At 38.0% G+C, this 13044-nt stretch overlaps 1 protein-coding gene across 1 annotated transcript in view; it reads right to left on the bottom strand.

Annotated features, from left to right (window-relative positions):
• Positions 1–13044, bottom strand: part of LOC145943947 (uncharacterized) — a 136924-nt gene that overhangs the window by 53304 nt on the left and 70576 nt on the right. Inside the window, exon 7 of the mRNA XM_083051866.1 lies at positions 12606–12654. Within this exon, the coding sequence (XP_082907992.1) occupies positions 12606–12654 (49 nt within the window). The remainder of the gene's footprint in view (positions 1–12605; positions 12655–13044) is intronic.

Raw genomic sequence — 13044 nt, 5'->3', positions numbered from 1 at the left:
ATTAGTATATAGAATATTTTATCTTATTGCATTTGTATTAGAAAAGAAAAAGAACGCGCGTATATCATTACCGTAAATGTATTGTTTCAAAAATCGCGTATAATATAAACGTATCTCTATAAATAATGATTTCTGCACACTAAGAAGAAGAGATCACCGTGGAAAGACGAGTCGCACTTTTATGAAAGCTGAAATAAATTAAATAAACGAATCTCGCGGTAACAAGAGAGAAGAGTGCTTGAAAAAGCGTTCTCCTTTACAACATTCGCGCGCTCATACATAAGAGGTGCGAATGACTTCCTGCCGTTGCGTTTGAAATAATTATCGCCCTCCTGAAAGACGATACGAAACGTCGGTCGTTGAAACGAGACCGCCGTACAGTGATGGAAAATAAATTCGAGCGTCCGCGAGATGCGCGAGCTGCTTCGAGTGTCTATCTAATCTTCGCGGAGACGTACGTTTCAAAGAGCGACGCCGTCGTCATCGTCGCCGTACGAAATGACATTCTCGACGGAAATTAAAAGGACGCTTCCCCCCCGTATCTTCTCACACAATCCATTTTCCAGCGCTTTGCACGTCTCTCGTCTCTCGCGGAGGCTAAATCGCAGCTTCGAGCGCAGCTTTGCGCGCTGATAACGGAAGTCTTATCCGCGGCGGGAGTTTACTCGCGCGAGTTATCCCATGCGGGATATACACGTGCGATGACAATGACTTTTATCAATTGTGTGATTTTTCAATTTTGCCATTTACGAAAAAGGATGTAATCGATTCGCCGCATAATCGAACGAAAAAAAAATTGATATTAAAACGAGGAAATTTATATCACATCCGCGAAGAATCGAACGGATCGAATCTCGCTAATAAAATTCCGTATAGAAATATATATTAACGCTTTTAATAAAAGTGAGAGATCCGCAAATGTTAACACGGTATACAAACTACTGTTATTGAGATAGATATCGTTTACAGTCTGATCAGATAATGCTGATTACAGTTTCTCCAAGACGGCGACGATGAAAAATGAAAAGGGTTCCCCGTTGCAAAAGCAATGATATCGTATGCAAGGTATATGCAGATCTCTTTCTCTCTTTCTTTTTCTTTCTCTGTCGTCCGGAGCATGAACTCGACATATTAATTTCGGCACGGAGATGCTTTTTTAAGGAACGTGAACGCCCACTGGAATAAAGTAATTCCGGACGCGCGAGACGGCGCGGTAGGAGTCACGCGAACGGGTGGTACGGAAGAAGGGAGAGATGGAGTTTCATATCCCGCGGTATATTAAAGCACCAAAGGCAATCAAAAACCTTCTATCGCGACTGCGATATTACCTGTGTCCATAATTCCCGCTCGCGGGATAAAAAGCTCGTGCGGACCGTTATGAGCGCGTCAGTTTTATTATTTCAAACGTTCTCGTGACAGGCGTTTCAAGATTATCGATGTGTCGCGACACTCGCAGACACGATCCATAGATTAATAAAAACATCGACGTAATCGATAAGGCAAAATAATATTCGCGATGAGACGCGTCAAGAATATATACTCCCATAAAAAAATTTTATCTGAGAAATAAGAGATACAAAATTGTATTTCTGATTAAGGCAATTTTTTAAATATTTTATTAGACGTTCAGAGTGTAAAGAGACAGAGAAAGGTTCAATATACCTCTCAAATAAAAAATAAAATAAAAAATTATAATTGTTCGACAACAATCTGTCTTTTTATGAATTGTGCAAACATTGCTGTTTAGATATTTTTAATTAAATCATCAAACACACGAAAAAATTGTTGTTTGGATAATCAACGGTCAAATTCATCACATTTCTGGTTGCTTGAATCGCAATTTATCGCGAGAGAAATGCAATCGATCGAGGTTAATAAAGAAGCTGACGATAATTGCCACGTCGAAATAACACCACGCTAATCTTCATGGGGCGTGCTAAAAATCGGTCAACGTCGCACGATCGCGCTTGCAATCGCGAGACAAGCAATTTTAATAAAGTTTAATGGATCGAGATTAATAAAGAGTAAAGTGTGTAATTAATATACGAGAGGCGCGACGCCAGAATAATCTCTATGCGGGGCATTAAAAAATCATTTATCACTTGATCAAGAGTTTCGTCACGAGACGACTGAAAAGCGTATGAAAATTCTATACATGAATCTACATGAATATAATACATATTACATGCATACACTCTTTTGCATATTCTAAACATAGCAAGGCCGTTGCGACCCTTGCCGCCGAGGTGGTAAGATGCGATCGCCGCTGGCACACAAGCATGATTCTTTATGGTTAAGCTATAAAGATTGATTCTTTGCAACAATCCGTATGAGGCAAATTCGAAGCTCTCCGTGTATTCTCAAAATCCTCAATTTATAATGTCCAAGTATAAATAATTAAGCGCCATAAACGAGTGTACAAGTGCCGTAGATGTTTAATATATAGGTAATTTTTAAAATTTGAATTAAGACTTTTATCTTTGATGCGATATCAAGAAATTAAATAAATCTTAATTCGAGATTTTTAATAATAAAACTGTTCCCCCTAGCAAGTGAAAGACTCGGGTTCATTTCCCGATTTAGTAGACATTGCCCCGATATTTTTCTCGTTTCTTTAGAGGAGACAGAGGGGAGATTTTATTATTAAAATCTCGAATTGAAATTCATTTAATTTCTTGGTATCGTGTCGAAGAAGTGCACAACTAATCAGTTTTAATTAATTCTTCCTTGAAATTGATTCTTTCTAGCACAGTCTTGCAGCACTTTCTAGCTCAACAATGAAAATCTAAATTTGACAAGTATATTCAAATATATGCGTATTATTCAAATATACTAAAAATCGTAAAGTAGTCATCTGTGATTCCTCGGTTGTCATCAACGATAATACAAATTAAAAGAGCGCGTTTTCATTCCGATAATTTCGTGCATTGTTTGCGACACCGCTAAATTCGATGGGACATGTCACGATTCCGGAACGAAGTAACTCGGCAAGTTTTTGTAATGAGTTTCCTCCTGGCGACCTGTGCCTAGAAAGGGTGGAAACTCGTCGGAAGAAACTGGGATCACCAGACGGACGCGCAAATCTCGACAGAAGTTCCTTTCGCAGGATTTCTCGCGGAACGGAAGGCGGGAGAACGAATGCCGGGCACGATCCGACGACTACATCATTCACCGAGCTATCGGCTGTAAGGTGCTTCGCTGCATCGAATAAAGAGAAGAAAGAAAGAGAAAGAGAGAGAAGATGGGGGAAAGGGGAATCGGTACATCGAGCAGAGAACACGGTGATTAATGATTCGGATTTCGTCTCCCGACTACGACGACGCGCGCGCGTCTTCGATATTTTACCGGCATTTTTACTTCCCGACGTATTCTCGATTCTCGCGCAAACGATCCGTTCTTCACTTTCAGATCTTCCGAATCAGAAAAGAGAGCGGCGTCATTTTTTGCAACTACGAGGCAGAGAAACGTACGATATGCTACGAATCGTATAGAAACTTCCCGTGTGCGGAAAATCGAGAAACCGAAATTGGCTGCGCAGAGAAAATTCGAAATTTCCGGAGTTCTTGGTTTTCTGAACTGTAACAAATTTCGTCGGCATTCACACAGGCTAAAGTTCTATAATTACGTTTTTAAGAAAAGGGGAAAAAAAAAAGAAAACATTAAATATCCAAAAAAAGATCAAGGTAATCTTGAGTATCCGTTAAGACAATTTTTGTGGAAAAAGACGAGACGAAAAGTTTAAGCTGAGAAAGCTCGCGGAGTCGATACGTCGAGCATCCTTTGCAGCCTAATGAATCAAGCGTGCGGGGTCCCTTTGTGTTGCCCGAAATACAAGACCCACTCGCCCCTGCGGCCTCGCCGTCTAAATCTAACACGATAAGTAGGCGGTGCCGATTAATCATGGCGGTAAAGTCGACCGGTATACGATTCGACCTGATCCTCTCTCCTTCTCTCTTTCTAACATCGTATATATCCAGGTATATGTACGCATACCTGTATAAAATATGTGAATCTACAGGGCAAACCTCTCTTGTATCGATTATATGTCGACTCGTTATTTCGTGGACTTATTTGGATGACCATTCCATTAAAAAGACTGTCGCTTTTGCTTCAATTCTTCGACAAATAGAACGAAGACACGCGCGATATCACAGATTATCATGTCGTCTATGACTTTATTGCACCTCATCCGGACACCTCTTCGTGATCGAATGAAACGCGCGAGTTATTTTAGGTGATAAAGTCGACCAGACCACCCTGTACCTATATACATATATGTATATGTATGTATATATATACATACATATTGAACCTCGCGGCGTATCCCGTGAGATTGAGACCTCCTCGCGTCGAGACTCACACCGGTGCGGCCGAGGGCCCGTGTATGAGGCCGCCCCCTTGCTCTCCCTTTCTTTTAGGGTTTTGCGGCCCACGGTGGAGGTCTACCGCGCCGCTATGCCCACACACCGTGTAGCAACGCTATCGAGTTATCGTCGTACAATTTCGTCGATGCGAACCGAAGGACGTGTTTTAGGATCGCTTGTTACACGCGAGTGCCATCGCGAAAAGAAAAGAAAGAGGGAGGAAAAGAAAAAATCTGTTATAATGAACCAAGAACTAACAAACATTTAGATACGTCATGTCGATCTTAAAGAAAAATGTTCTCTATTTCGTTTTGAAAATAATAAATTATCTATCTAGGAAGGACAAAGTATTCAAATTTGTAAATTATGAATTTTTATTTTCACGAACTAATAAAAAATATTTCTTAGACATATATCAAAATAATTATAGTTTAAAACAAAAATTCGAAAATATAATGAGAATATATCACTTTGGATATCTTTATAAATTCTATGTTGACTGAATTAATCAAGGGCTTAGGAAAGGGAGAGAGGAAAGAGAGAAAGAGAGAGAAATTGCCGCATCATTAGGTGCTGAATACATTTCGACGGGATTCGTTTCTTTACAGTTATGCGAATGCGAATGGATTAATGTAGCATCGTGAATTTGACATTTACATAAAAGAGGGATGCAGATGACGTGCCGGATCTTATTTAATTCCCCGATGTGCAATTAGCGTAGCGGAATCGCTTGAAAGTTGCTTTTTTGAGATAACATCTTGCTTCAAGAACGCTAATTTCGCATTCTGAAAGTTCAGACCATCCATTTTGAGAGAAAGCGAAATAATCTTGACTACACACATACACACACCACGAAAAATATTGAAATGCGTTCGTAATAAGGACAAAGTTTCGCTTAACGATATGTAATTAATGCATCTCAGAAAATTACTGCTGCTACTACTGTCCTTTTTATACCTGATGCAATTTGTTGAACGCGTCTGAAACGGCGCAAAAGAGAAACGACGATGCACTTATTGGTTTTCGCGTTTTTCAGTGTTCCGCTTCTCTCTCGAAAATCAACCGTTGTTTTAAGATGGCCGATCGTTGTGGTTGCTAGAACCGGCGAATCGAAATTGCATTCCGTTTAGACGCGGCCTCGTAGAAAATGTAATTAACCAGTTCCACCACTCTAAGAAGACGCGCTGCTGCCTGCGAAATTACGAAGCCGCACATTTCTCGAGAAGGGTTCCTTCTTTTAACTCTTTCAGCAACGAGCTTTTATTTATCGAGAGAAAGAAAGTACTCCAAACTTTTACTCTTGCTAAATAAGTATTTTAGATGTTTCAGTAATTTTTCGGAAATTCTTTTTGGATACCAGCTTTAAAGTTTGCACCGTTCTTATAATCATGGATAATGAATATAATTTTTTCTCTGTTTGTAATAATTATTTACTAGATAAATTACTTTTTAATCGTAATTGTTCATACATAAAGAATATGGTGAATAAATTGGAAATTATAGAAACTTAAAACTTTGAAGTTCTTCTCTAGTCATATATCATAATCTTTCTCCTTCCTTTTAATGCGAGTTTTATTCGCCAGTTCAAGTTGAAAACTTTTCGAAAGATAGCCACAAATCGTATCGATATCACCTTCTGCAAAAGTTATCGCCCTCGTCGAACAAAACTTTCGACACGTTTTTACCGCCGAATAGTCGAAAACTAGGATAAGTGTGTTAGATCGTACGAGTGCCAATTAAATTGTTGCATGCGTGCGAAAACCATGGAAACCTTTTTCTTACGCGCCAGACGAGCGCATATAAATTTTGCCGTTAGAAATCTCGTCATCGATTGCCATCGAGGTAACTGGCTCGAACCTGCATAATGGCAACGTTACGTCGAATATGCATACACGCATCTGTATATACACGAGTGCGTGCGTGCATGCGTGCATTGATAAGAGAGCGCATAGTAAGCGAAATTTGCGCGAGTTATGAAGAAACCAGCATTAACACTATAATGACAAGTATAATAAATCTGAAGAAATAAAAATATTTATAATTTATATACGCAATTCGTATCAAGTCAAACTTATAATACGGAATTTCTGAGCTGACTTGAGAAAAATTTGCAAAAGAGTGTCACAGTAATTAATTTTATTTTCCTCTCATAATTCACGAAATATTTAACACTACGCGTGCCACTTTTCATAAAAATCTAACTTCTCTTTTATGACTTAGAGTGTTTCAAAGTGGTCTTTGCCCTTGATGGAAACTTGCTTGACCTCATCTTCGAGCAGTCACAAGCATCTTAGCCTGAGTAGTCTCAAGGGTTGAAGTTAGCCATAGGGAGACAGATACGGAGAGTGCAGGAGACGCCCAAGGTGCAAATTGAAGGGCTGAATGATTGAAACGTTGACCCTTCGATCAGTGTGCGCATGCGTACAAGGTGATCCATAAATGCGCATCAATACATTTTGAAAAGGGAATGATGCAGGGAGAGGGGGAAATTGAATGTCTGAGTCATAAAACAGAACTATCTGTATCGACGTGTATATATCCGTTTATGAAAATCACCCTCTGTAGAGTATAACTTTCCGCAATGTTGCCATCAAGCCTCGATTCTATTATACATCCTATACGGCCGTTTAGCGCGGCGCACGTTACTCGCGAATAAATTAACCAGGCTCTTCAAAGGGCGCACAATGACGGCATCGCAGCAGTTCTCGTCTCTCAAGCACACACAGCCGCCGCCTCAATATATATAATTATGACATTAGCGAGCAATTTTGGTTGCTGTGCGCGGAGTTCCCGGTTTGGTTGGTAGCTACCTGCTAGATAGCTTACGGCGCCGTTTATAGCTGTGACTACGTTGTCGATAACGGCGGCGAATTGGAGTGTAGGGCGTCCCTTTGAGGCCGCTTGGTATAGTTTGAACCTGAAGCTCTCCCTTTCCCACCCTTCGCGCCCTCCGTCCGCCGTCCCATCTCGCGTCTCCCCTACGCTTCGCCTTACGCGAGCTCTCTATTCGGGTGTAATACTCGGTCCCATGAATATTTACGCACCGGCATTCATATCCATATATATCGATATTTATATTTATATTTATATTTATATTTATATCCTCATGAATATTGAAGTTAGCTGTTAAGAGAGAGAAAGAGAACGGATCGGCAGTCAGGGACGGTAGAGGAAAAAATCGGCGAAGAAGAACGTGGTTTCTCTTTTGCGTTTCAATTGCGAACGTCGTGGTGTTCCTCGTGAAAGGAGGACAGGGACAAATATTTTCATAACGATACGACCGAAAATAAGTAAAAAAAAAAAAACAGTAGATATTCGTGAGAAAATCTTCACACATTTGTGTTTGTGCACTTGTGTACATTAAATCGAATACCATTTTTCTTGACTGATTTTATGCATAAAAAATAGCGACGCGCTACCTTTTCGACAAGAATATAATCCTCCTCTGCTGTTTTTAGCTACTAAAGGATTTCTTCAGATTGCAAAAAGCACAAAAAAATATTTTATGACAGAACTTCGAGAATTCTACCATGCTTCGTATCCAGTGGACTAATAAGTTTTAATTAATTAATAAGTTTCTGTTCAATAGATTTAGTGAAAAAAAAATTTAATAAAAATGCTCGGAACTATCATGAATATTTAAATATAATGATTTATGCATATCTCCTTTATAATTATCGACAGTAATGCATACTCGAATAAAATTTTTAAGTCTATGAAAAACAAGAATGAGAAAATTTATTGATAATAAGTTTTAATAACTTCATCTTTATGTTTACTTTTATTACTTTTATAGATAAAAGCTTTAAGTAAGAGTAACTAGAATAACATTGAGATTTAGCTTGATATTTCAATACTTTCTAATAATTGACACTCATTCATTTGCTAATAATTAAATTTTCTCTATTTGAAAATTTTATGGCAATGATCTTTCGATGAAAGTTATAATCCACATTCACGTTTGCTCCAACATCACTATGATTCTAATCCAATCTTCTGAATACATATACGATTGATGGAGATTTCAGAATGTTTATGTAGCGGAATGTTGAGTTGGATATCGAAAGGAAATCGATACGACACTCTGGTTTCGTTTTCACGCCAAATATACATATATGTAATTCATAGCTACGCGAGCGCATGCTAGCCGTATATGTATATAAAGGGGGTGATCCGCCCGAAAGGCTTGTCCGGCGATTAAATAAGCTACCGTATGCGATATCGGGGAGCGTAAGCGATATCGGGAACGTGACCCAAGAATTAATTGCGGCGGCAAATGTCGCCTTCGCGCCGCGTCCCCGAATGATCGGAACTTCCCGAACTTTAGTCGTATCGGGACGAAGAAGACCACTTCGACTCCCGCGCCCTGGCCTTTGTGAGTGTGTATGTGTGTGTGTGTGTATATTGACAATATTAAGCTCAGTCCTCACGTACATAGTTATTGGTAGCCGGCAAACTGGTCTAGGCGGTGCAGCCGGGACGGTACAATGAACGAGAGGAAGTGATTGTGCCGCCAAACTGGACGGAAAAGGACAAGGATAGATTGAGAGAGAGGGAGAGAGCGAAAGGGAGGCGAAGGCGTGAGAGCACGATGGGTCCCATAATGCCACGGTGTTCGATGTGGGAACCATAACCCGGGTCGAACGGCGATTAGTCCTGGGCCACCACGTTGTTTACTCTGGACAGGTCCTGCCTGCCACCTAGTTTACGTTATTATATATACCCGTCCGCGTGGCCACCGACCGCCGGCGTGGATTTAGCCCACCACCGCCGTAAGGCCCTTTTAAATCGCGTTCTCGGGGGGTCTAATGATTTCGCGGAGATTCCGTGGTGTGTACCTGACCGGTCGGACGTATATACGCTAAGAGGCTCTATCTTTTCTCGAGCTGTTCCATCATATGACATAGTCATTTCTAAATCAGATTTGCGTAATTAATGCGAGCGAGAGGCAAAAGTCAAATATTTTTTAAATGAGAATGCAAATTTTGTTCTAATTTTATGGAAGAGAAACTCGCTTCTTATACCTATTCACATAATCACCGAACAGATTCATTACAGATATTTATGTAAAAAGTACTGTGTATTTATCTCTCTTTTAATAATATAGATAGAACGCAATGAAGAAGCAAGTGGAAAGCCGAGTTTGCTAAGTAGATTAAAGCTTAAATTATAATAAACATTATATTTTTTATAAATTGTTCTTATGAATGAGTATGTGATACAAGATATTCTCACATTTCTTTCTCTAGAGAGATCTTTAACAGATCACATTTTGAAACATTTAATTTTTACATTAAAAGCATTAGAATAAGTATTTTCAATATGAAGTATAAAATTAAATTTATCAAAGACATGCACGTCATACAATTTTCATCGAAAAAAAAGTTTAATGTCTAAAATCGCATAAATAAACATATCAGCTTTTCAAAGAACGACACGTGATTCTTTTCATAGCCTGTATCTACCTACTCCATTACAGCAGAATAAACGAGCGTTCGAAAAGTTGCAAAATGCAAGCAAAATGAGCCAGATGAAAAGAAATTTGTTCTTCCAGATTACTCTGATAAACGTCTTGTTAGCAAAGTACGAAAACGCAATTCTCTCTTCTCTGTTCCCCGCCTTCGGATTGAAGTTTGAATAATAGATCGATGAATGAACGCCAACTACCTCCTCCGGTAAGCTAAAGTACGGTCAATACGCCGTATTTTAGTTTAGACGCTTATACGACGGTCGTTTCTTTGATTTTATCACGAGCGCAGTCGTATCGGAAATCATGTCGAATTTCCTCGATATCAAAAGTCGATAGAATAGCTCAATTCCAAAAGGATTTGAGCCTTTTTTTTTAAATAATAGATAGAAATATATGTTTTTATATATGTGGTTGAAAATATATTCATCTGCCTTAAACTCTTTTAAAAAATACGCTTTTTAATTTAACATATAGATATAAAGCATATTTAAATATTGAGATATTAAAAATCGAAATGACTGGAAAAAAAATATTTCAGCAAACGTGTTATTTAATTGCATAGCTGTTAACTGTTAATATTAGCGACCTAAATTATGGATTTAACATTTAACACGCGATTGTACTCGTGTGTCTATTAAATATCAGGCACCGTTGTAGAGCAGTCGCGCGATGTTCGCGAAATTAATTTAATGAATTCGCTATTCGGTATTCGCTAGTATTATAATCTGAGGAAAATGTCATCGCCGATTTATGTAACGCACATAAGCCCGTACGTAACGATTTCCTTTTATTACGCGGGGATATGCTCCGCGAGGCTATCCTGCCTCTTTCTTGGACTCGTTATGTCAGTTTTCTCGTTTTGGTGGAATTCAACTGAGAAATGGAGAGGCGGCGCATATGTATGTATGTATGTATGTATATGTATATATATATTTATACATATATATATATATATATATATATATTACATATACACATATACATGCGCGCATGCGATCCTTTTTTTATCTTCTGTGCGCTTTTCCCATTACAGCCGCGGCACTGTATTACTCTACCTCCTATCCTCCGGGTTACTTTATATGCATTATTCTTTGTAAATACGTATCTCTCCATTGCACCATGCATTTAAAAGGATTTCCTGGGCGATGGCAAATCTTATCGCTTGACGGTTCGTGGCGCGATGAACGACTCTCATTTCTTGATAACGATCTTCTGAATCTCGATACGATCCTATCGATCATGTTGAGCAGTGTACGTTTTGTCGATATAGAATATATATGTATAATAAATGTCAGATTTCCGATATAATTTTGGTTTTACTGAGTCGATGCTGCAAATGCTTGACAAAGAGATGAGAGCTAAAATTGTGATGGAATAAAATGTATATATTTATATATTTATATATTGTATTTCGTAATATTATAATTATAATTGTATTGTAATTATATATTCACACATTTTTTATGGAATAACTTTAACAATTAACAAGCAGCATCAACAATAATTATATAAAGAAGACTAAAAAATTCATGAAAATCATTAAAGCTCTCTCCGTCGAAACGACAATCTATTATGTTCAATAATTGATTTGTTCGTGATAAAACCGTATGATAAATTGAGATTCCTACAAAATCTGTTTTCTTCTTCTCGTTATTAAAATCCGGGAAATTCGGGAAATGTACAAGAATAATAAGCTCTTGCAAGAGCTTTATCATGTAATGTATGTCTCGTTACGCGAGATGCAATTAGTCACACAGTAGAGCCTTTAAAACTCGGTTATCCAATTAAGGATAGGCCGGAGCGAACTCGTGATCTACAATATTACCTCGAACCCTTTGAAAAGCCGCGCTCTAACGAGATGCACAAACGGGAAAGAGAGAGAGAGAGAAAGAGAGAGAGGTAGAGAGAAGGAGAAAGAGAGAATCGGGTGCGCGTCGTTAAAGAATGCAGAATTCGTGAGGAAGACAAAGGTCCGCACGCTGCGGCACCTCGCGCTCTTCTCCGAGGGTTCGGAAGCTTCGGATCTATATACACATGCAGGGACAGCATCAACGGGTCTTGGATTTCCCACGTTCCGGCGAGAACGAGCCGACACCATTCGATCGTAGTGTGTAATGTTTGCCCAAATAATTCCCGAATTAGTGGGGATGTTGAGTAAGAAGTGAACCCCGCGATGAGAGTGTGAACGTCGTCTTTAGATGTCCGATTTCTCAAAGAGAAATCTTTCGAAAATGACACGTGACGCGTATTTTTAATTATTACCGTCTTTATAATTATATTCTCATTGTTTAAGACAATTTAACTTGATTTCTTCGGTTATCGATTTCCTTATTCTCTTGTTCTAAATTTTGTATATACCGCTTTAAAATATATTGCGCGTGTATTTAAAAATTTAAATCGTATCTTATTAAATTTGCCGTAATAAAAGTTTTAGCAGAATTATATTTGAAATTGAGATTAAATCTCTAAAATTGAGTTACGTTGAACTTTCAAGATATATACAGAATAAATAATATACAAAACATATTATGTATTATTTATATCCTCTTATTGATTTATTATTCAAACTTCAATTAGAAACAAGATAACTGCATTTTCGTATATAAAAAATATTTCTAAAAGAGGTAAAAACATACGTCAAGTACATAAAAAAGTATCCATACTTGTATGCAACAAAGTTAATTGGAAAATTTACAAGATGCTACATATTAAAATTTACTTATTATATACTTGGCGTTTTTTTTTGTTATAAAATAAAAATTTGCACTCACCGATCCTTGCGATAATGGAGCTGATTGCGTAGACTGACAATGAGTTGATCTGTAACATATATAAATATAAAATGTACATTAGACAAGCTTCAAAATAAATATTTCAAAAAACTTTTATACTAAATTGCAAAATATATTATATTATTATGAATTTTATAACATTGAAAAACGCTAAGAGATGCCATACATTTTTATAACATTTTTCCAGATGATCAACATCTCTATGCACATATTCATAGATTAAATTTTGCGAAATATTAAGCATCAATATCTTAAGCAATTGATCAAAAACATGCTCTTAGATAAAAAGTATTAACATTCGACATTATTTCAGCCCTCAATTTTTCTCGTGTCGGTGTGATTTAATTAACCAATACAGTATATCATTCATCGGGTAGTATTCGTAAACGTCTCGTTGCGATGTTCGCATCGCGACTTT

This window comes from Prenolepis imparis, unplaced genomic scaffold, assembly GCF_030444845.1.
Source record: "Prenolepis imparis isolate NDT839.2.m4 unplaced genomic scaffold, iyPreImpa1.0 SCAF_12, whole genome shotgun sequence".
Lineage (NCBI taxonomy): Eukaryota > Metazoa > Arthropoda > Insecta > Hymenoptera > Formicidae > Prenolepis > Prenolepis imparis.
The sequence above is the reverse complement of the archived record's forward strand: the minus strand, read 5'-3'. Positions and strand labels throughout refer to the sequence as shown.